The sequence below is a fragment of the Peromyscus leucopus genome, chromosome 10 (assembly GCF_004664715.2).
Source record: "Peromyscus leucopus breed LL Stock chromosome 10, UCI_PerLeu_2.1, whole genome shotgun sequence".
Taxonomy (NCBI): Eukaryota; Metazoa; Chordata; class Mammalia; order Rodentia; family Cricetidae; genus Peromyscus; species Peromyscus leucopus.
In genome coordinates, this window is record NC_051071.1 from 84,185,157 (window position 1) to 84,210,075 (window position 24,919).

Genomic DNA, 24,919 nt, shown 5'->3' on the forward strand with positions numbered 1-24,919 from the left:
GACTCACTCACTGGGCCTAAAGCTTATCAATTCAGGTAGGCCAATGAGTTTCAAGGATTCACCTGTCTCCACCACTCCCACTCCCACAGGGGGATACACGCCCCAGCCACTATGCCTTTTCCTTTTTCTTTTCTTTTTATTTTTCTCTTCTTTTTTTTAATTTTTTTAATTCTTTTTTTTTTTTTTTTTTTTAAACGTAGGTTCTGGGGATCCGAACTCCGATTTCCGTGGGGGATTTTTTTACCTACTCCCATCTCGGCAGCCAGAGTTAAGTGTATTCTAAAACCAAGTCTTCATTCCGCCGTGCCCTAGATTGTGACTGCATCCTGCGTGGGGAAGACCCGGGCCGTTACACAGCTCTTCGATGGTTTTACAGACGACCTGGAGGACAGAGACCTCAGCAAGCTGCAGCATTTTCAGAGACGTGGAGACGTCGCCTCGCCAGCTCCCAGGCCCTGGGGGGGGACGGGGTGGGGACGGGACCCACGGTGGTCCCGCCTCCTCCCCTGCCAATCAGCCGTTCCTCGCGCCTGCGCGGAGCGGCGCCCGGGCTGCGGCGGGCGAGCGGTTAGAACGGGGAGCCGTGCTCGCCCGGGCCTGCGGGCTATGACGATCACCTACAGCTGCGTGGCTCATGGCCGAGCGGTCCTGGCGGAGCTGGCCTTGACCGGCGGCTCCTATCAGGTACCTCGGCGTCTGAGGGTTCGGCTCCTCGAGGCTGGCGCCCGCGGGGCCTCCCCTCGGGACGCAAGGCGACCTCGGAGGACTCTGGGGTCGGGAGGCCCCGCGCGTGCGCCGCCCAGGGGTTCGGCCTGGTACTGCAGGCGGCCGGCCGGCCGGCGGGGATGTAGAGCCGGCTCTCCAGCTTGACCGCGGGGTAACCTGCAGCTCCGCACATGCTTCCTGAACACGCAGTGGTTGCAGAACCCCCGAGGAAGGAAAGCGAGGGAGGGCCACCCTGACAGCGCTGCTTGGCGTCCCAGCACTCAGGGTGGGAGGGCCATGGATTTGAGGTCAGCATGGACTACACAGACCTGCTCCCAAAAAAAGGGAGAGCGGGGAGCGTAGGGCAACGTTAGAGCACTTGCCTAGAACATGTGAGGCCCTGAGCTCAGTCCCCAGCGCACACACACACCTCCCCTAAAACTTGTCAGATGTCATCTAATATTGTGTCTGGACCTTAGAACCCTACAGTTGTCCCAGAGGGTAAAAGGTGTTTCACTGCAGATAGATAGGCTGTAATGCCCCTCCCTGTACAGAGAACTACTAACCTAACACAGGAAAGGGGAATGAAGAGGCCACAGAGAAAACAGCGTGGTAGTTGGAGATTTCCAAGAACCTCGTGGTGGCTAGGGCACAGAGTCTCTTTGCAGTGGCTGGAGACGAGGCCAGAAAACTGGCAGATAATAATAAAGGGTGTGTGTGTGTGTGTGTGTCCATCGTAGAGAAACTGGGGAGCAATTAAAGATGTACAAATGAAAGTACAGGCAACGATGACTTGGTTACAACATACAGGGCGGGTTGGAAGAGAAAGAACCCATTAAGAGGATATGGTTGTAGTTTATAAACAGACTCAAGGCTCTGAGCTAAGGCAGTGGTGGTACAGGTGTCCAGGAGCAGCAGCTCTAGAAGAAGCTTGGTAAATGCCCTCTAGTGTTGGCACCTGGTAGACTATGTGGAGTGAGGGGAGATTCTCACAATGTTTTCTTTGGTGGCATTAAACAGAGAGAATATATAGAAAGAGAAGAATAGGATTTAGGGAACTCAAGACAATGCAGAAGGAAGGCTACATTACAGTTGAGAACATGCTGAATTGCCTGACTGTGGTGGTGGCGCACGCCTTTAATCCCAGCACTTGGGAGGCAGAGGCAGGCGGATCTCTGTGAGCTCAAGGCCAGCCTGGTCTACAGGGTGAGATCCAGGACAGGCACCAAAACTACACAGAGAAACCCTGTCTCGAAAAAACAAAAAGAAAGAAAAAAAATTCAATACATTATACATGTTTAATTTTCTGCCTTATTTCTGACCGCCAGAATCGGCCCAGGAGGTCCTGAGTGTTTGTCTGGGACCCAAAAGGCTGGGTCTGGCAGATGAAATAAGAGAAGTGTGTAAGGCTGCCCAGGAAGTGTACAGTGAACGAAGGGGAAAAGAGAGGGGGAAGCGGTGGGTTAGGGTCACTGGGTCAGACAGCGGGCAGGTGACTGTCCGCCGTCCTGCGAGGCCTTTAGAAGAAACAGTAGAGGCAGCAGCCAGATGGCCTCGGGCCGGCTGAGCAGGAGATGAGACCACTCTGTCTGAAATTTAGGTAGGAAATGAGGAAGAGTGGAAGCGGGAAGGGTCCTCGTTCGTTGATGGATAGAGACATCCCCACATGCGTTACCCTTGTGGAAGGGATATGTGTGGGACAGGTGGGGGCTGTTAGTGGAGCAAGGCCTGAAGGGCACAAAGGGCCAGCAAGAGAGGCCTGAGCCTTGGTCAGGGAACAGCCTCTTGCCCTGAGGAGAAAGGGGGTGTGGGGCATCCCTTCAGCCTCCTGAAGTCCTTCTCCTGGCCAATCCCTTACACACTGGGATTCCTTCTTAGCTTCACATAGACATTCACACCTGTGACATCCGTCCGCTTTCAGAATTGGGTGGCCTCATAACAGACAAAACTAAGTTTCCTTCCCACAGGTTTTTCCTCATGTGCTTCCGATCTCGTTGGGTTTCCCTATTGAGACATTTAGGGTGCGGACTAGGAGTCACCCGCCATCATTTCTCCTTTTCACCTTCCATCTGTTCGTCTCTCACCTGTATGTTCTCTTTCTGAACCATGTTTTCCTTCCAGCCCTAATTACTTCCCACCAAGCTTACTGAAATGACTTGTCTACCTCAAAGGCTGCTCACGTGATCATTTCCCCAAAATACCTACAATGGTGCCGCTCTCCCACACACCACGTTTGGTGGCCTCTGATTACATTCAGAATAAAGCAAGCACTCCTCCCCTGGGCATCCAGCCCCTCCCTGTCCCCTGCTGTCCCGAAGTTCATGCTGCTCTCGCACCACGACCCCCAAGGTTGTCTCTCTTCCTTACCCCTCTACCTGGAGACCGCTTTTCTCCACTTTGAGGCAGTACACTCTCATCTATCTGTACTTTGAAAGTTTTCTCGCTTTTTCCTCGACTCTGCCTACACTGACTGGCATCTCTCTGCCAGACACCTTGACCAAGCCAAACTGGAGTCTTCCTTGCCTTGCTGTCTCTGCTGTCAGATTTCAGGACAGGGGATGCGTCATCTCTGTCTCTCCCCAGTCGAATACAAAGCCTAACACACAGTGAGTTCTCAACACGCCTTGTTAAGAGGAGGGAGCAGTCAGAGGTCAGCAGAAGTCAAATGAAATGGCCTCCCTTTGGAAGCACACTGGTGGTAAGAACACAGGAGAGGGAGCAGTCTGCAATCCAGGAGTAAATTACAGGTGCAGGATGCCTGCTGTGCGGAAGGCTAACCAGAGAAGGGAAAATACAGCATGGAGCTTCAAGAGACGGTTAGGACGAGAAGGAAAGAAATGTATCATGGCTTCCCTCGGTGCCTAAAATATTCTCCCTCCCCGCCCCCCCCGCCCCCCCCCCCCACACACACACATCACAGGAGCCAGCCACTGTTGCAGGTTCTGGGTTAGACTGGACTCGGGGCGTCCCGTGCTCACAATCTTCATCCTTCCCCAAAGGACACAGGCCCAGGCAGGTCAGCGGCTCCGCAGCATAGGAATGTCCAAACACAAGAGCCCTCGTTGTCACATGCGGGGTCCCATGTTGTCATCTGTTTTCAGTCTGGCTGTGATAGCATAGTTTATATTATGCAAAAGAGGCCCTTGGGGGAAGCTACAGAAGTGTGTTTCATTACTTATAGGAAAGCAACAGAAAATAATTTTTCAAGTGTCTTAGGAAATTCTGTCCCAGAGAATGTCTCCTTGACATGGCAGGCTGTGGCAATTACTTTCTACCACTAATAGGCTTTACGTGCCCATAAAAGTTTCTCTTTGAAGTGTTAGTTTGTGAAAAATGAATGTTAATTAGGAGTGTGACTATCTGGGACTTTTTTAGGTAACTCTCAGATTTCTTTCATGCTTCTAAATTAAATTAATGGGATTCCACTAATGGACTATGAGGTGTTCTGCATAATTATAGTACCTTAAATTTCTCCCCCAGGACTCACCCTTACAAGGAGTAGGCAGGCACAAGCGTCCTTGGCAAATGTTACTTTGTAAAGAGAGAGAGTGGACTGGTGAGGTGGCCTGGTGGGTGACGGCACTTGACCTGAGTGAGATCCCGGGGACCCACCTAAAGGTAGAAGGAGAGAGCCGAATCCCAGAAGTTGCCTCTGAACTCCGCCCGAGAGCCACTCAGAGTTACAGGATGCACCCCACAGACACAGATGATAAATGAATTTTAAGTATTGATGGAACAGTTATGAATAAGGGTTTGCTGGATGTACTCAGAGAATAAGAGATGAGTGTTCTTAATCCATTAACAGTTTGTTTATAGTCTGGGACCAAGGGGTGGCTCGGTGGATAAAAGCACTTGCTATGTAAGTGCAGAAACCCAAGTTCAAATCCCCAGGACTCAGGTAAAACCAGACACACAGCTTGAGAACATCTGTAATCACAGTGCTCCTGTGCAGAGATGGGAGACAGAGGCAGGAGAATGCCCAGAAGCTCGTGTGTGTCTCTGACACACCTGCTACGGTATTCACATACACGTACAACTTGAGTGTGTGTGTGTGTGTGTGTGTGCGTGCGCGCACACCTGTATGTAGGAGAGGTGTGTGCTCACATGTATGTGTTCAGAGGCCAGAGGAAGGCATCAGGTGTCCTATCACCACACCTTATTCTTTTTGAGGCAGGGTCTCTCCCTAAACTTGGAGTTCGAATTTTTTTCAGCCAGGTTGGCAGCCAGCAAGCCATAGGAGTCCCCCTTTCTCCCTCTTTGCACCCCCAGCAGCTTTATGGGCACACCTGGGGTCATTCCTGGCTTCCAACATGAATGCTGGGATCTGAATCGGGGTCCTCATGTTTGCACGAGTGCTCGTGACAACTGAGCCATCTCTGCAGCCCCAAAACATTTTACATACAGTTTTTCTCAGCTGACTGACATTAGAAAGATACTTGAGGGGTTGGGGATTTAGCTCAATGATAGAGCACTTGCCTAGGCCCCGGCTTCGGTCCTCAGCTCTGTGGGGTGGGGATGCGGGAGAAAGACAAGCTACTTGATTGGCTCTGTTTCCCAGCCTTAAAGCCAAACATAAGATCTCCCTATAAAGATAAGGCTATTTAGTGCAGGCTATATTCATGTGCTTACATATTTTATGTAACGTAGTTTCCTTTAATTCATGATATATATATTTGGTTTTTCAAGACAGGGTTTCTCTGTGTAGTTTTGGTTCCTGGAACTCACTCTGTAGACCAGGCTGGACTCGAACTCACAGAGATCCGCCTGGCTGTGCCTCCCAAGTGCTGGGATTAAAGGCATGCGCCACCACCGCCCAGCTTCATGCCAATATTTTATGGCATCTTGCCTCTGATCACTCATGAGTCATACCAGTTAGTTCTCTTAGGAAAGGGGTTTTTCTTAATAAACCAATCAGAACATTGGTAATTTTAGGAGGAAAATACTGAAGAGACATGACAATCTTCTGCAAAATAAACGCTGACTTTTTCCCCAGGAAGCAGCGGCAAAGGTACTCAGGCAAGTGCTTCTGAAAGCCGAGCCAGCGACCATAATTCAAATAGGAAGGTAAGGGAGCGCTATCGTGGGTCTCCTCTTCACTGAGGTTCCGGCTAACAATTCCAATGACGACATGAGGAGAAGCACAGTCACTGGGCACACCAGTGTCTGGCCTCACCGGAGGGAGGAAAGGATAGCGCGATGAATGGGAACGATAGCTACCGAATTCAGGGTCATGGCTACCTGTGCAGGCAGAAGAGAGGAACCTGCAATGCAGAGGGTGTGTAGTGACGTCGGTGTATCGGCAGCGTCCTAACTGGACAGTGGGGCTGAAAGAGGGTCCTGTTATTCGTCAGAAAAAAGAAACTACTTTAAAATACATTTAGTCTTATCAAGAAGAACGGCCCCTGTAGTTAAATTTTACTTGGATATTACATATATTCTACACCAGTCTTGAAACCCTAGTTCAGAAACAGGTGGGTGAATCGAGAGCATTTGTTATTTTAGGTTGGTTGGTGGTGGTGGTGTTTGAGACAGGGTAGCCCAGGCTAGCCTTGAACTCATGGCAATTGTCATGCCTCGGCCTCCCCAGTGCTAGAAGTACTGGTGTGGGTCACCATGTTTGGCCAGTCTTTCATGTTCTTGTTTGTTTTGTTTGTTTTGGTTTTGGTTTTGGTTTTTGTTGTTGTTGTTGTTTGGGCTTTTTGGTTTTTGAGACAGGGTTTCTCTGTGTAGTTTTGGTTCCTGTCCTGGAACTCGCTCTGTAGACCAGGCTGACCTCAAACTCACAGAGATCTGCCTGGCTGTGCCTCCCGAGTACTGGGATTAAAGGTGTGCACCACCGTCACCTGGCTAGCATTTCAGCTTTTTAAAAAATGAGTTTTTTAAGCTGTCAAAAAAATAGTTACAAAGAATAAATTCAGGCCAAGTGCACTTGTGGTCTCAGCTACTCAGGAGGCTGAGGCAAGAGTTCCTGACCTGAGTCCAGGAGTTCCAGACCAATATGGGAATGGTAGCAAAACTCTATGTCCAACAAAATAAAAACAAGAAAAAAAAAAAAAGCATATAGATTTTGAAATAACTGTGCCTAAAAAGCAGTACCCTGCCAGCCACCCAAAATCTCCCCATCGTGTGTTTGGTCACATTCACTACTTCCTCCCTTTCTGAATATCAGCCACCATTTCTGTTTCCTTGGGGGTCACAGTTTCTTTATTGCCTCTGTACCCCAAAAATGCATCCTCAGTGATAGGCCAGTCCTGCCTTTTTCCAGTTTCATTTCTTTTAAGCTCCTCCATCCCTTTCCTTACAGATTAATGCTAAAGAATTTATAGTTTCCATAGTCTGGGTTTGCTGATGCTCACACACAGATCACCATGCTCCAAACAGCTGGGTCCAGAGGCTCAGTCCTCAGCAAGACTGTTGGTGTTTGATGGTGTTTCATATCTTATTACATTTCCATTTGAGATGTTAGCAGCCAACCACACTCAATTCCCAGTGCCTAAAACCTTCCGTATCTTTGATTTTTCTCTCTTCTGTATCCAAATCCAGTCTATCAGCAAATCTTGTGCTTTTCCCTTCCTAATAGTAACAACCCACCGTCATCTTTGTCTGGGCTGTGCAAAGCGAAGTCATTTTCCTCATCTTGTTTTATTTCTAATGACTGTACCTTTAAAAGCCTTCACTGAATAACATCTATACTTACACAAAACAAGGGGTGCTTCCAGAGTGAAACCCACAAAACAAGTTTCCTTCCAGAGTCTAATCTCATTCCTGTTTTCTACACACTGCTCTCCTCCTGCCTCTAGACAGATAAGCTCCTTGAACAAGGTTTGGGTTTGAGATTTCCTCTTGTTTTCCCTTCCTTTCCCACCAGGAATGCTCCTTTAGGAGTGTGTTGTGTAACGAGTCCAGGCATTCATACTTCTCTCCCTGTAGCATGTGTGAGTAGGAGACTTGAACGTGCTCTGTCAGTTCCCATATATCCTAGATACCAAGTGTTTGCATTGTGAATATTAAAAATAGCCTCCAGATGTTCCTCCTAACCTCCTAAGCATGAATTTAAGATAGCTCTCCTTTTCATGCCGGGTGTCCCAATCTGATAGCTAAAGCACACACGCTGCAGTGGATAGTGGAAGCAGCCATTCCTTTCCATCAGCTTCTTCCAGGACCATTAAACATAAATCAGATATGGGCGCTTAGGCCTGAAATCCCAGCCCTGGAAGGCAAGGGCAGGAGTGTGGAGAGCTAGGGCTACCCTGGGTGGCACATTTACTCATATGATCTCTTTCTTGAATTTCTTATCTCACGTACATCCAATTTAATATTTGGCCATATCTGCTGCCCATTAACCATCTGGAGATGCTTTATTCCAAAAGACTGGAGTCTAGGCACCAAGCAGTAAATGATGGAGGCGCTCCCCAAGAACCTGCCAAGAAGTTGGCATTGTTGGGATAAAGCATACTTTAGCAAACTGTGACAAGTTTGATGCTCCTCTCCCCAGCTTGTCCTGCCCTCTAGACACTTGGCATTGATAGTTCACAGCTTCAAATTCTAACCCATCAGAATGGAAAGCCAAGAAGTGCACAATTAACTATGTCTACCTAAAAATGTATGGAGAGGAAAAGTCAGTGCACACAGTATTCTACTTGGTCAGATAATCAGATCATCACATTTCTTCTTTAATATAATCTCTTTGCATTGGTGTAATTTTAAATATATATTTAAATTGTATACACTTTTGATTTAACATAGTTTTTCAAATACACGAAAGCTCTCCTAGCTATATGTGCTGTGCAGCATATCTGTAATCACAGTACCTGGGATGCCAAGGTACTGCTGTGAGTTCAAGGCCAGCCTGAACCACATTGACCAGCAATGCCCTGCCTTGAGAAACCAAAAAGTTACCTGTCTTTTCAGGTGTAATAGTACATGCCTGTAACTAAGCACTTGGGAAGCATTACTGTCAAAAGTTTGAGGCCAACATAGGCTGCACAGCAAGTGGAAGGTCAGCCTGGGCTACATAGTGAAGTCCTATCTCAAAAATAAAAAATGACATATAAATTATGTATATATTTTTATACCACAGAGACTGCTTGTAAATGAAAAACAAGTAACTCAGTGTGTTGTACTCCATTTCTTCAGTATTATAAACAGATGCATTCTTTTCAAAGCTACGTCTACCATACTCTCTTTATTGACGGAATCACTTATTTATGTGCTACAGACAATGGCTTGGATTCTATGGCACCATCTGCATTTCTTAAAAAAGTAAGTAACTGTCTCTGCTGCTGTGCTGACATTTTAAGCTGCTGAAGTTAGGAGGTCTCTGTCCTACGGGTCATTAGTAATAGTGTCACTAACCAAAAACGGGTTGCTCATCTCCTGCCTGTTTGCAGAGCCCTTACTGACCTCAGGGACTTAGCCCCATTCTTTGTCTGTCTCCTGGTTCCTTAAAGCCCCCACCTCAAAAATAGAGTCTACAAAGACCCTCCACTGAGATCTATTAGAACCTCTCCTTTTGCCAAGCGGTGGTGGCACACGCCTTTAACCCCAGCACTCGGGAGGCAGAAGCAGGCGGACCTCTGTGGGTTCGAGGCCAACCTGGGCTGCAGTGTGAGTTTCAGGAAAGGCACAAAGCTACACAGAGAAACCCTGTCTCAAAACGCCAAAAAAAGAAAAAAAAAAAACCCAAGAACCTCTCCTTTTATATTCATTTTCTTTTTAAATTTAAGAAAGAAATTAAACTACAATAACACATATAATTCATAAATATGCATAGGGATGTCAGTGAACAAAAAATTTTAGAACAATATTCTAGAGATACTCCTGTTATAGTATATAAATCAATTATAGGAGCTAAATGAAAATAAATATTAATTTGGAGGTTTTTTTATTCTTTGGGAATTTCATACATGCATGCAGTGTATTTCAATCATATTCAGTTCCTACCCTCCCCAGCCACTGCTAGATCCCCCAGCACATTACACACAAGAAACAGTGTTTTTGTTTGTTTGTTTGTTTGTTTTTGTTTTTCTGAGACAGGGTTTCCCTGTGTAGCTTTGCGCCTTTCCTGGAACTCACTCTGTAGACCAGGCTGGCCTCAAACTCACAGAGATCCGCCTGGCTCTGCCTCCCGAGTGCTGAGATTAAAGGCGTGTGCCACCACTGCACAGTGTTTTTAAATTAAGATATATTATCTCTAGGGAAAATGTGAACAGAATGGCCAGCAAATATACACTATGGCAGAGTGAGACGTGACGCATTTCAGAGGGGGTAACTGCAGTAGATCCCACCTGTCACTCCATGTCTGAGCTCAGCCAATAGGAGACTTCAGAAAAGGCAGTCTAAAGACAGACGCTAACCACTGTCCTGGGGGTTTCTATGGGAGCTTCTTATTTTTATTTTTTATTTCTTTTTATGTTCATTTTATGTGTGTCAGTCTTTTGCCTGCTTGTACATAAGTGCACCACATGTGTGCCATCCCCATGGAGGTCAGAAGAGGTACAGATCCGCTGGAACTGTAATTACAGATGGTTGTGAGCCACCATGTGGGTGCTAGGAACTAGACAGTCCTCTGCAACAGCAGCAAGTGTTCATAAACACTGAACCATCTCTCTAATCCCTCTTTCTCATTTTTGAACGTAAATGTTCCTAATCTTCAAATTTATATATTACCAAGTATATAAACAAGATAAATATTTTAATAAAAACGTTGACTCCATTAGTCCTTCCAGAGCTACTAGTAGTTCTTGTCCCATCACATTTATGAATCATGCATATATTTCATCTCTTCAGCACAGAGTACATTGGCACGGCCCCCATTGTTACTGTGAAGAAAGCTGGAGGGTAGTTCTCTCTGCACTGACAATGGCCAGAGAGGAAAGCATTTCAGTCATTTTACTGAATGTACCCGAATTCTTTTCTCTCTGCCCTTTACAACAAAACATCCCAACTTTACTACCCTTCTGAAATCCAGGTGACTCAAAACTGCTAACCAGGTCATGTCTACCAATATTTCTGAGAGGTGTATTATTAAGTACAGACAATTGTCAAGATTCTTTTTCGAGCCGGGCGGTGGTGGCGAACGCCTTTAATCCCAGCACTTGGGAGGCAGAGCCAGGCGGATCTCTGTGAGTTCGAGGCCAGCCTGGGCTACCAAGTGAGTTCCAGGAAAAGGCGCAAAGCTACACAGAGAAACCCTGTCTCGAAAAACCAAAAAAAAAAAAAAAGATTCTTTTTCGAGGTGTTGAAACTGTTTATGACTAACATTTGATAGAAAGGAATGGCACTTAGCATTGTTTTTGTGATTTCTGAGTTGATTTTGAAGTCAAGGGCAGGAGAGAAAATGATAGCACAATTTGGAAAATGCCACAGGCCTCCCCTTTGCATGTCCTTGGATACCCCAATGGAAGAAGGGAATACCTGCAGTCAGACTCTATGAATCTCTGGTTTGTCCTAGAACTCTAGATAAGCCTGTGCCACACACAGTATTCATAACTGCCATGTCTTTTTTTTTTTGTTTTTGTTTTTGTTTTTGTTTTTGTTTTTCGAGACAGGGTTTCTCTGTGTAGCTTTGCGCCTTTCCTGGGACTCACTTGGTAGCCCAGGCTGGCCTCGAACTCACAGAGATTCGCCTGCCTCTGCCTCCCGAGTGCTGGGATTAAAGGCGTGCGCCACCACCGCCGGCCATAACTGCCATGTCTTACAGTAGTAGAAAAGATGCCCTGACACCAAAAAGCCCCCAACGTTTCCCAAGTTTCTGCCATGTTTTGCTTCGAATGAACATTTACTCTGTTGTTCTCCACTTGGAATTAGCCATACAGGTTACATATTTTCATTAATTTCCCCAGGTTAGTGATATTTTTACAAGAAATCCTTTGATGTCACAAGAACATTTTTTCCCTTCAAATGCACTTGCTACAGATTTTCAACGAATACTAGCACAGCACATGGTATGTACCTCAACTTACATCCTAAGCTCATCGATGCTACTGACCAGTTGGTCGTAAGAGTGGGAGGGAAGGGGGAGAACTGTTGTAGGGTGCAAAGGTTCATGCTGGGGGTGTCTGCAGAGCAGCAGAAAACACAGCTCATGCTACCAGTCATTCACCATTCTTATACACAGCCATTTCAGAAAGAGGGAATAAATACAAACATATATATTTGCTTATTTTGGTTTAAAAGTAAAAGGATAAACCAGAAAGGCTTGGTTGGTTGCCTGGATGGAATTAGGGAGAGAAGGGTTGAGCTGTCAGGGAGGGAAGGGCTGAGCTGTCAGAGAGGGAAACTAGGCCTCTTGGTAGAAAACCTGTGTCCAGGGCTGGAGAAATGGCTCAGAGGTTAAGAGCACTGGCTGCTCTTCCAGAGGTCCTGAGTTCTATTCCCAGCAACCACATGGTGGCTCACAATCATCTCTAATGAGATCTGGTGCCCTCTTCTGACATAACATTATCATGTAGGTAGAGCACTCATATATATATATAAAATAAATAAATCTGTTTTAAAAATAAAATAAAACCTGTGTCAAAAACTTGACTTTTTTTTAAAGATTTATTTATTTATTATGTACACAGAAGAGGGCACCAGATCTCATTACAGATGGTTGTGAGCCACCATGTAGGTGCTGGGAATTGAACTCAGGATCTCTGGAAGAGCAGCCAGTGTCTTTAACCTCTGAGCCATCTATCTCTCCAGCCCCCCAAAACTTGACTTTTTAACCATGTGAATATTTTAATTGCCAGGCGGATCTCTGTGAGTTCAAGGCCAGCCTAGGCTACAGAGTGAGTTCCAGGAAAGGCACCAAAGCTACACAGAGAGACCCTGTCTTGAAAAACAACAACAACAAAATACTATTAAATTAAAATTTTAAAACTTCTCCTTATTTGTGAGATAAGATGTCATTAAAGGGCAAGTATTCTAAAATTCCATTACATAAGATACCAAGAATAATGAAATTGCTTGAGCTAGGGAGTGAAGTATAACTGCACAGTGGAGAGGAGAGGGAGGGCAGGTGATGTCTGTGTTCGCATGTTCAGTTCAGGGAAAACGAGAAGCTACAGGTGATGCCCATCACCTAACAGTGAATGTAGCAATGCCACCAAACCGCACACCTGAAATAATTACAGAGTAGAGGAAGAACAGGAGAAGGAGGAGGAAGGAAAGGGGGATGAAGAAGAGGAAGAAGAGGAGGAAGAAGAGAAGAAGGAGAAAGAAGAGGAGGGGAAGGAGGAGGAGGAGGAGGAGCAACTAATACAGTTACCACAGGAATTAGTAACCATCTCTCAGTAACAACCTTACATGTAAATTGCCTCTGCTCAGACTGCCTGACTAGATTTAAAAACTAGGTGCAACTCCCTGTGCTCTCCAGGAAATAGAGCCCACTGGTAAAGACGCTCATAGACAGAGGCCATGGATGGGAAGCAATCTGTCAAGCAAATGGAAATTGGAAACAAGCTGGCATAGCTAGTCTGATAAAGCAACTTCAGACCAAATTATCCAGAAGAGATAAGACCACTGCACATTAATAAAGAGACCAATTCATCATCAGAAGATAGAAGAATTATATATGCACAAATGTTAGGAGTCCCAATTTTATAAAGTAAATACTAATAGACATAATATAATAATAGTGACTTTGTTACCCACTTTTGTCTCTAAATATGTCATCTAAACTAAAAATTGACAAACCTCAGATGTAATTGCACCATAGGTCAAATAGACTTAATAGAAATGTATAGAACATTTCCATCCGACAAACAGCACACATTCAACACATGGAACCTTCTCTAAAACACACCATTTTCTAGACCACACATCAACTCTTAACAAATACAAAGCAAGTAATCTCTCACATCTTTCCAGATCACACCGTGACAAAAAAAAAAAAAAAAAAACTACAGAAACAACACAAAGACATGGATATTGAACAATATACTCTTGAATAATCAGTGAAGAAATCATAAAGGAAATCTTCAAGTTCTTAGAAAAAAATCAAAATGAAAGCACAATTACCAGAATCTGTGGGATATAGCTAAGACAACTTTTTAATATTTTTAAATTTTGTTTATTTATTAGTGTTGGGTCTTGTGCATGCTAGGCAAGTACTTGACCAGTGAACCAAACTCTAAGGCAGTTCGAAGAAGAACATTTATAGCTCTGGGTGCTTACATTGAACAATCAGATCCCAGTGAGAGGCTCGGCAGAGAAAGGCACGGGCCCGCAAGTCTGATAAACCCACGTTCACTCCCCAGAACTTCCACAGTGGAAGGAGAAAACCTACTCCTTCAAGTCTCCTTTGTCCTCCACGTGTGCCATGGTGCATGCTCTCATACGAAAAACAATAGTTTAAAACTGGAAAAATGATTTCAAATAGATGACCAATTTACACACGTGTTTGTAGGTCATGACACTAGAAAGGGCTGCAAGGAAAGAGGAAAATATCTAAATGGAAAGGGTAATTACATGATAGGAAAGCAAGTCAGAAAGGGGGACTCTGGAGGGCAGGAGGAGAAAGAGAAGCAGCGGAGGCGGGGAAGGGGAGACGAGAGTATAATGCCGCATGTGTGAAGATGTGATGATGAAGCCCAACTTTGTATGCTGGGAACCCAAAACAGTGACTAAAAAATAAAATTCAAAACAAAGGCAGAAGGGAAACAAGCTCTTCCTCAGTTTATAAATGTGGTGAGTCAGCCTCCTCACCAGGTCAGGTAATGCTGGCAGCAGTGACATCTCTGTGGGGACAGGAGCCACTCTGCCTGGGGACCTGTCTGCGGAGGGCAAAGGGAGAGGCAGCCAACACACCGGAGGGGAGGAAGCAAGTGGTGCTCTGAGCTATGAAGTGGCAGTGACATGGAGAACGTGGCAGCCAGCCAAAGGAGGGTGTGGGGTCAGTGGTTAGTGTAGGTGTCACGATGTCCCCTGTTCAGGCCAAAGACACAGGGGCCTTTAGGTTACATGAAGATTAAGGACAAGAGGGACACTATGAAATGACAGTTACAGACTTGTCTGCTCAAAACTCTTTTCTATGCAAAGTCAGTAATGATTTTCTGAAGTCTTGTTTCGGAATAGTTCATGTTGCCATAGTTATTTGAAATCATCGGGTAAAAAACGCATAAGTTATTTTTGATGGAAGTAAGAGAAAAGAAACGACATGGAGGAACTTAAAATACATATTAATAAGTGAAAGAAGTCAATGAAAAGGCAAGCTGGGCGGTGGTGGCGCACGCCTTTAGTCCCAGCACTCGGGAGGCAGAGGCAGGCGGATCTCTGTGAGTTTGAGGCCAGCCTGGTCTACAGAGAAAGGAAAGGTGCAAAGCTACACAGAGAAACCCTGTCTCGAAAAACAAAAAAAGAAAGAAGAGAAAAGGCTGCATTCTCTACTGTTCAGATTATGTGATGCTCCAGAAGTCATCCCACTGCACATGAGTATCTGTCATTTCCAGGGCTGTGGGGCCTAAACAGTAAAAACAATAGGAGGTCAGAGGGTTTTCCTGGCCATAAAACTAATCTGTATGACCTTTAATAATAGATGTATTGAGACTGGAGAGATGGCTCAACAGTTAGGAGCACTTACTTGATGCTCTGGGAGAGGACCCAGGTTTAGTTCCCAGCACCCACATGGCAGCTCACACCTGTCCATAACTCTAGTTCAGGGTTCCAGTGCCCTCTTCTGGTCTCCAAGAGTACCAGGAAAACAGAGAGAGAGAGAGAGAGAGAGAGAGAGAGAGAGAGAGAGAGAGAGGGAGGGAGGGAGGGAGGGAGGGAGGGAGGGAGGGAGGGAGGGAGGGGAGGGGAGGGGAGGGGAGGGAGGGGAGGGGAGGGGAGAGAACACATAAATGCAGACAAAACACCCATACATATAAATGCAATAATTACTGTTTTAAACAATGGTTATGTTTGTCCAAACCCATGAGGTGGACTGTCCACTGAGGACGGACTGCCTGACATGGATGAAGTGGGTGTCACTGAGAGCACCAGAGGCTTTCTTGCCTCAGAGGAACAGAACTTGGGATACCAGGGTCTGAGGTGACCAAAGGCCACCAGAGCCACTCCAGGCCACTATCTTTCTGGTCCCTTGTCTCCCAAACTTGAAGAATGACTTTAATGGGAGGGTAAGTTTTAGAAAGGAGTTTGTTAGAAGTTGATAGTGAGAGAAGGAAAAGGTGAGGTCAAGAGAAGGAAGCAAGCAGTGTTCCTGGGCAGCAGGGGTTGGGCCCAAAACGCGGCCTGTCACCGTGGCTGGCTATAGATTACTAAGCCATTCGTTCGTTTGTTTGTTCATTTGTTTGTTTTGATTGGGGTGTGGGGTGAGCTGGTCAGCCTAGCTGACCCCCCCACAAGGTGTCCGTGTACCTCTCCATCCCAGGTAACTGAAGTGGAGTTTCGATCATTCCTTTATTTGCACCTTCCAGGCGCTCAAGTCCACAGCACTTAGGGCATTTCTGTCCTCCAGCCAGATCAGAAGACATTCCAGCTTCTGTCCATGGACAAGGAGTGAGGTCCCTGTGCCTAAAACTGCCCGACACTCTCTACCTCCAAACTGGACTCTGGCTGTCAGCTGTAACAAATGTTCCCCTCCGTGGAGGATGTTGGTAGTAAACGAGGCTGTGCCCTGTAGCAGCAAGGGAGGAATCAGGAAGCTGTATTTTACAGTGAACATGAAATGTCTCTAAAAGCAAAGTGATTAAATAAACCATTTAAAGAAATCACCCATTCCTTGTTGGATGCATTGGTCTCTCCCTCCCTTCTTTGCGTGTGTGTTTTTCTGTTTTGCAGGATTAGGACATGACGATTTGTGGTGGAGTTGATCTCTTATAAAAATGAGACATGCCCTTGACAATGCGTTTCACTAATACAAGTTATGTTTTTGTTCTCTTTCACTTCTGTGCAGATGGAATACAATAAAAGTCAAAGAGACAACAACACAGTGTTCACAGTGAAAAGTCAAGTGACTGATGTAAAGAACATTATGTTGAGAAACATCGATACAGTTTTAGAAAGAGAAATAGAAACAGCGAGCATCATCACGGAAGGAGCAGAGGACCCCCAGGCAACAGTAGGTAATTTGCATGTACGTTGACCTCCAGTGTGCAAAACCACAATGTCACTACCCTGGAGACAGCCTGCTCAAAGCAAAGACACACAGGGCTAGTGGGAGACAACACTCTGTAACCAAAAAGAAAGATAATGGAGTGCAATAGAAATATCGAAGAATAATTTCAGGGCTGCAAGCCGGCTCACAGGTAAAGGCACTTGCTGCCACACCTGACCACTTGAGTTCTGTCTCCACAACAAAAAGAGTGAAGGAAAAGAGTGAAACAAACTGTCCTGACCCCCAAACTGGCCTGTGCCATGCAGGTGCACATATACATGTACATGCACATACACTAAGTAACCTTTTAAAAACAATAATTGAATAGTAAATGACATTCAGGGATTATTTTTAACTTTTAGGTGTGATAATCATGTATTTATGGTTTTAAAAATCATTTAGAAAGATTCATACTAAAATGTTGTGGCTAAAATTACATAATATCGCAGGATGGTGATGGCACAAGCCTTTAATCCCAGCACTCGGGAGGCAGAGCCAGGCGGATCTCTGTGAGTTCGAGGCCAGCCTGGTCTACAGAGCGAGATCCAGGACAGGCACCAAAAAACACAGAGAAACCCTGTCTCAAAAAAAAAAAAAAAAAAAAAAAAGACATACTATCTGAGCATTGGCTTCAGGCTAATTGGAGAAGGGTTGCAAGTGAGGCAGACTTACCTTGCACGGACAACTATCATCTCTGGTGCTGAGTAGATAGGGTCTCATCACGCCATTCTGTCAACTTTTGCATGTCTCCCAAATTTTGTAATAGTTTAGCAACAAATCTGGACAGTTCCCTTCCAGCATCTTCAACTAATCTTTAGTCATCTTTTCTGGAACGTGGCCACCATGAAAAAGCAAAGTTTCTCTCTCTCTCTCTCTCTCTCTCTCTCTCTCTCTCTCTCTCTCTCTCTCTCTCTCACACACACACACACACACACACACACACATACACACACACACACACACACTCTGAGCTCTGCTGATTAACTCATTTTTTCCCTTCATCTCATTTTTTTCAGTTAGAACTTTTTTAACTTTTATTTATTGTTTGGGGGTGCGGGTGGGTACTCGAAGTACAGAGATGTGTGTAGTGATCAGGTAACAACTTTCCTGAGTCAGTTCTCTCCCTCTACCCTGTAGACTCCAGGGACTTGCCACCAAGCGCCTTCTCAGCTAAGCATGCTGGGATCTCCTCTTTGGCCACATAGACAGCCTAGCCTCTGAGTGTGGTTTCTGGCTGCATTCATACTAAAATGGCAGCTTGAGAAGTCACAACAGAGGCCATGTGACTTGACCCTTCCTCATGACAGCATTTACATGTAGCAGTGTTCCACTTGAAGTTCCTTTGATGAACTAGTTTGTAACCGCAATCAAGATGTGAAAGGGCCTTCCTCCCGGGCCTTCTCATGCACTCCCAACCCTGGCCCCGGGGAACCACAGGTCAGTTCTGTGCTCCCACAGTTCTGAACTCTGTCTTCAGGCTTGGCAGCAAGGCCCTCACCTGTGAGCGGTCTCATAGGCCCCAGCATTTTTTATTTTATACTGATGAGATCTTTACCTGTTCCTCTCCAACCTGGTCTTGTAGTTGAATCCTCTTTCTGAAACAGATGGATCCATTTACCGTCTTAAGAAATGCCATTACTTTTCCTAAGCACAATCTTCTTGACCTTTGTCATCTTGATCAACATTAACACTGATTCTATCTTTTGTTTGTTTGTTTGTTTGTTTTTTGTTTTTCGAGACAGGGTTTCTCTGTGTAGTTTTGGAGCCTGTCCTGGATCTCACTCTGTAGACCAGGCTGGGCTCAAACTCACAGAGATTCACCTGGCTCTGCCTCCCCAATGCTGGGATTCTTTTTATTAACTTCCTTCCATTTTCCTGTCACCCTGATCTTTTGCCCTTCCTCATTCTGAGTTTTCTGTATTCTGAGCAGTACTATGTTAATATATATCTTATATATTATAAATATATCCCTTATAAATATATCCCTTAGACCTTCTGACAAAATTTTTCTGGGACAGTGGTCTATAGATTGTTTTTATCATGTTAACTTTATAAAATGTTCCTGAAAGCTGGGCATGGTGGTGCATGCCTGTAATCTCAGCCTTCAGGAGGTAGAGGTAGGCAGATCTCTGTGAATTCAAGGACAAAGCTCTGTAGAGAGATCTTGTCTCAAAAAACCAAAAATAATTAAATAAGTAAATGAATGAACAAAATATTCCTGAGAATACATTTAAATATATGCATAAATTATATATATTATCTTAGAATATCACATATATTATAATAAAATATACAGAGAGACAAAAGTTAAAACATGATAAAATGAAATTAAATAAATTTTAAGAAAATAAAAACTTTTACTCATAAAAAATAATATATTTGATAATGTGATTAATATTATAGCAAGTTAAATATTATTGTTTTTACATCCAAATAAGCAGATAGTGTACTCAGAACAGAAGCATATATGCATATATTCTCGTTGTATTGTATGTGTCTGTATTCTTTCTTACCTATATTAATCAGGACCTAGATAGGAATGGTGATATTTGAAATACTCATTTCATTCTAGTGGAATGAATACTCAAATGTTTCCCAACCAGCTGTTGATTTTATATTCAGATTTTGGTTCAATCCATTTACCAGTTTATGATAGCTACTCTGTGCTATTCATTTGCTAGAAATTTTATCAATGTTAAATGTTATCAAATACCTTTTCTACATTGATAATGATTTTTCTTCTTTAATCTAATAATATCATAAAATACTATTTGGATTCAGTGTGTTTAGTTGGATGTCTTCTAAGACTCAATATTTTGTAATTGTGTGGTTATTGTCTCCAAAGATTGTATCTAACCATTGATACAAACTACAAATATTTCCATATTATTTGGTCTGTTATTCCCATGGGTAGGTTTATTTTTCATTCCTACCCTTTTATGACTGTAACTAGCTGGAAGCAAATGGCTTGAATACTCCCTACTTGAGGCTTACATACTTAATCAGATATCTACTACAGGCCATAATGTTTTAATTAATTTATTATTTGTATGTGTGCATGTTTGTGCACCTGTGCAGAGAAGCCAGAAGGGACCATCAACTGTCCTCCTGTCACTCTCCTCCTAGTCCTTTGAGGCAGGGTCTCTCCCAGAATCTGAGGCTCACTTTTTCTCAGCTGGATTGGAAGCCAGCAAGCCCCAGTAATCCTATCCCCACCCCCACGCCCTCAGAGCTGGAGTTACAGGGGCATGCTGGACAAGGGGGGTGGGAGTCATGACTGTGCAGCAAGTGCTCTTCAGCACGGAGTCATCTCTCCCACCTCCAGAATATTCTCAAGTGGAGGCAAATGCACTTAGTATAAAATCAGCATTCTGAAGTACACAGGAAAATGACAGTACATTTACAGTGCTGTATACCCATCACCTGTGTCTAGTTCCAAAACGTTCTCACCTCCCCCAAAAGGAAACCTCACCAAATAGTCCCTCCCCAGACCACAGGAGATTGCGTTCTGTCTCTAGTGGCTTACCTGTTGAACACATTCCATAGAACCTGAATCATACACAAACTTTCCTATTTGTCTTCTGTCACCGGAGTGTTGTAGACTTGAATTTTATCGATGCTGAAGCATGAGTAACTTCTTTACTCCTATGGAAATATATTCCTTAACATTCCATATACCCCGTTTGCTTGTCCATTAATGAAACTGATAAACATTTGGGGCTTTGTATGTGTTGTTTTGTTTTGTGGTGCTGGAGTCAAATCCACTTCAAATCAAATCCGCATGCTATGCAAGTGCTGCACCACTGTACTATATATGCAATTCTTGGTTTTTCAAGACAATCTTACCATGTAGCATAGGCTAGCCTCATGCTCAACAATCTTTCTGACTCAGCCTCCCAATTGCTAGGATTTTAGTCATATGACATCACATCCTCTATTGTGAATAATGTAACTACTAAGTTTATGTACAGGCTCATTTTTTAATACATTTACTGTATATTGTGTATGCATGCGTAACACCGCCATACCTGTGTAGAAGTCAGAGTACAACTCGTAGAAGCCGGTTCTTTCCTTCTAGCATAAGGGGTATGGGGATCAAATTCATGTTGTCAGACTTGGGGGCAAGCACCTTCACCTTCTGAACCATCTAGCAGGCCCCACAGGTTCATTTTCTTTTTAATAAAACTTTTTTCAAAATTAAAAACATTTTTCAAATTGTCTTTTTAAGGCAGGGTCTATGTAGCCCTAGTTGTCTTGAAACTCATTATGTAGGCCAGGCTGGCCACAAACTCACAGAGATCTGCTTGCCTGCCTGCCTGTTTCCAGAGTGCTGGGATTAAAGGCATGCACCACTATACTTGGCTGCCAATTCAATTTTCCATATACATGGGAGTCAAATTGCTAGATCATGTGGTAATTGCTTAACTACCTAAGGAACTGCCCAACCATTTTCTACAGTAACTGAATCATCTCAGCCTCCTGCCATATCACTTCAACATTTGCTTCCTATTATTACTACTGGTGTTACTACGATGCCTTGTGTTATTTCAAATTTCCTTAATGACAACAGTGTTAAGTGCCTTTTTATAGGCTTGCTACCATTCTGTGTGTCAAGATTACATAAATCATTGTTCAAGTTCTTTGTTTGGAATCACATTGTTTTTGAGGCAGGGTAGACTTTTAATGTACATTTTTAATTCATTGGCCTTCAATCTTCTTTTCTATTGTTTGGGCCCAAAAGTCAACATCATATCTAATCTTTCAATGCTCCCCAAAGAGATGTATCCCAAATGAGTGCAGATTTACTTTTACAAGAAGAATGAAAATCGCAGCATAGAAGGTAGCTGATGAAACAGAGAGGGCCCAAGGTCTAGGCGGAAGGAGTTCAGCCTAGAGTAATGGAGGTGGGAATCCAAGACCTGAAGGAGGCTGGATGGGCCGTTCCTTCTATCTCTACTTGCAGACCTGCCAACAGTTGCCTGCTAACTGCAACCAGTACCCACAAAGCATGACTGCCGTTCTGTATTCCATCCTTTCCTTCTATGGGGACAGGTTCAGTAGGCACTTGGTGTTCAAAGCTGTCACAGATGATTTTAGGGAATACTTGCCCTACATGGGTCTTCATGTCATCTGTACATTTTATGTCCACGTGCTTTTATAGTTTTGTAATGACTACAGCTATTTTTTAAAATGGCCTGTTGTTAATTATGTTATGTGTGGTGTCTATGCACATGAGTACAAGCACCCAAGGCAGCCAGAAGAGGGGTCAGATAACCCTGGAGTCACAAGCAGTTGTGTGCTGCCTCATATGGGTGCTGGGATCCAAATTTAGGCCCTCTGCAAGGAGTGCTCTTAACCACTAAGCCATCAGTCCAGCCCATGCTGGCTCATCTTGTACCACTCAGCGTTTAGAGGACTACATGCCTCAGGACTTGGAGAGTTTTAACTCCACAGAGATTTGCTTTTTGTTATATGAAAGTCTAAGGTAAGCTTTCTGTGAGCAGCCTTGGCAGTCCAGGCTCTCTACCTGCTGTGACTGTCAGTGCCTTGAGCATGGGAATCTTTCACTTTCATGGGGCAACTTGTTCAACAGTGAGTGGAGAAGACATCATTGCTTATTAGCCACTTCAGTCCAAAAGTGGGAGCATGGCTTTATTCATCTCTGACTGGTAAGACCTACTTTCCTGTCTCTCTGTAGCTATGCAGCATGTGTCAGAGAGAGAGGAGCCTGAGATGGAGTCTGGGACTGGAGGTCTCTTGGCAGCCACAGCTGTGTGTGATGGAACCTGCACTGTGGACAGGAACTGTCAGGCTAGCTCTTGACATCTACAGCCAGAGAAACCCTGAAGAAAATAGTCCAAGTAGATGGAACGTGAGAGCAGATGAAAAGCCCAAGTTTCAGGAATAGATGCTTTTTTTAAAGTGACCACTTTTTTGGTTACTTGAAGGCAGTCACTTGAAGTAAATGTTGAGTGCAGCATTGTTGGTGAGAAGTAGTTGGATTCTGGATACATCTGTAAGGTGTTAAAACCTAGTGTTAAAACTGCTAAAATCCTGAAGATGAGGTGAGAAAGCAAGCCCAGGGAATCTGGGTGCTTTGGCCCTTGTTCACACAAGGGCTGGAAACTGCTCCCCTCCTAAGGCAAGGAGCAGCATGGAGTGAGCTTTCACTGTTCCCAGGCTCCAGCTCTTATGCTTTCTTCCTTTCAAATCCAGCCATATAATTAAATTGACTGTTATATCTAGCATTTCTAGGTGATAGTACTTGGAAAGATTACAGGAATACTTAACCCATCATACCCACGGAGCTATAGCGAACGAGGTGGCACCTGACCCAGAAAACATGGGCACAAAAGCATTTCCCTCGAGATTTCCTTTTACCTTGCTGTCTTACCTTACAATGCCGACTTCATGTACACATCTCCGCTGCAAGAAAAAACATCCGCTTTCTGAAGTTAAATAGAAAAGGTTGTCCAGAAAAATGGAGAATTTCATTGTCATGGCTGTTTAAAGACAGGAACTCACTACAGACCCAGTCTGATTTTGCACTCACTCTGCCTCGGCCTCCCAAGGACAGAGATTACAGGCATGCACATCTTGTCCAGGCAAAAGATGAAATTAGGCTGCCATGCTTTATCATACCACCTGGATAGCAGACTCATTCTCACAAAGTTCTGCTTTGCTGCCTATACAAGCTTTGTCTCTTCTTGTCTTTCTATAGATTCCACTGAATGGTCTTTAAATAAAAATAACTTTGAGCCGGGTGTGGTGGCACACGCCTTATAATCTCAGCACTTGGGAGGCAGAGGCAGGCAGATCTCTGAATTCAATCAAGGCCAGCCTGGTCTACAGAGTGAGTTCCAATCCGACCAGTTCTAGTTATGCCATCTTCTTCTGACCACTGAGGACTCCAGGCACACGTGCAAACAAAGCATGCACATGCATAAAATAAATCTGAAAGAAAAAAATCTAAACAATAACTAAAAAGCAATGTGAGACCAGGGCTATGGCTCAGTAGTTAGGCACATGGCTGCTCTTCGGAAGGACCCAGAGTTTAATTCTCAGTACCTCCCATGACCGCTTTCAACCATCAGCAGCAGAGACCAAGTCTAATCTTCAAATGGCTCGCCTTTAACGACCTTCCGATAGCTAGTGCCACCTTCCAGACACCTCCAGGCTTCCAAAAGAGCTCACTAGCTGAGGAACAACTGTTCAAAAGACGAATATAGAGGACATTGCAGATTCAAATCCTAACAATCTCCAATTATGAAAATTGCTAGTAAGTAACAAATTCTTAGATGTGCCATGTTCCCTTCCTTAGTAAATCCTCACGGTCTGGGGCACTGCACAGCAGACCTCATTTTCTCCATTTCATTTGTCATGAATCCGGTAAACATTTAGCCTACTGTATGCCATGCATTGTCCCAAGAATGCATGCCATAATGCTTTCTCCTATCTAACATCATATGACATTTACTTACTGATTAACTAGAAATAAAGAATTGAGAACATGGGGGCTGGAGAGATGGCTCAGCAGTTAACAGTGCTTGCAGCTCTTCCAGAGGGTTCCAGCACCTGTAACTTCAGCTCCAGGCAATTCAATGCCACACACAAATAAATCTTTAAAAATAATTGAGAGCAAGGTGTCTAGGACAAAAATGTGGTAGAACTTTAAACTGGGTTATAAGGAATCCTTTCAGTAAACCACAAGGAAAAGGAAAATGAGAAAACTTGCTCAAGGTCCCAATGTTAAGTCCCAGCTCGGCACAGGCACCTAGAACCGAGGTGCTTCACTTTACAAACCCGCTGGGTCCTAAGGACTGCTTCTGGAATTAGTTCAAACTAAACTATCAAATAGCCATAAAGTTCAGAAATAGACAGAAAAAGAAGTCTAAGTTTGTATTTATTTTTATTTCAGGCTGAAGAATTTGAAAAAACAAGGAAGATTCCCAAGAGGATATGTTGGAAATGCTTCAAGATTGTAATTACCACCCTTACAATTCTCCTTTCAATCATTATCATTCTTTTAAGAACACACATAATACCCACCTGACCCTTCCTCCCCACAAAGTACCAATAAATTGTTACATGGAATTAGAGTTCTGCATCCAGTAATGAATTGCTACATGG

General features: G+C 44.3%; 1 protein-coding gene across 5 annotated transcripts; it reads left to right on the forward strand.

Annotated features, from left to right (window-relative positions):
* The first annotated feature begins 541 nt into the window (after nucleotides 1-541).
* LOC114695726 (vesicle-associated membrane protein 712-like) lies at nucleotides 542-24,888 on the forward strand. 5 transcript variants are annotated; one of them, XM_037209195.1, is made up of 6 exons: nucleotides 542-684; nucleotides 5,699-5,769; nucleotides 8,871-8,967; nucleotides 11,550-11,651; nucleotides 16,589-16,768; nucleotides 24,708-24,888. In XM_037209195.1, the coding sequence occupies exons 1-6, from the start codon at nucleotides 607-609 to the stop codon at nucleotides 24,840-24,842; spliced, it is 663 nt and encodes a 220-aa protein (XP_037065090.1). In that variant the 5' UTR covers nucleotides 542-606; the 3' UTR covers nucleotides 24,843-24,888. The 5 variants fall into 5 exon arrangements, with proteins under 5 accessions (XP_037065090.1, XP_028728998.1, XP_028729001.1 ...); XM_028873165.2 differs by having other exon boundaries at nucleotides 16,589-16,753; XM_028873168.2 differs by having other exon boundaries at nucleotides 16,589-16,757; nucleotides 24,708-24,792.
* The last annotated feature ends 31 nt before the right edge of the window (nucleotides 24,889-24,919 follow it).

Excerpts from the sequence above, each read along its gene's own strand:
- LOC114695726 (XM_037209195.1), top strand. The coding sequence starts at position 607 with ATGACGATCACCTACAGCTGCGTGGCTCATGGCCGAGCGGTCCTGGCG. Across the intron at positions 5,770-8,870 it reads ACCATAATTCAAATAGGAAG|CTACGTCTACCATACTCTCT; the intron begins GTAAGGGAGCGC and ends TTCTTTTCAAAG. Across the intron at positions 8,968-11,549 it reads CATCTGCATTTCTTAAAAAA|GTTAGTGATATTTTTACAAG; the intron begins GTAAGTAACTGT and ends TAATTTCCCCAG.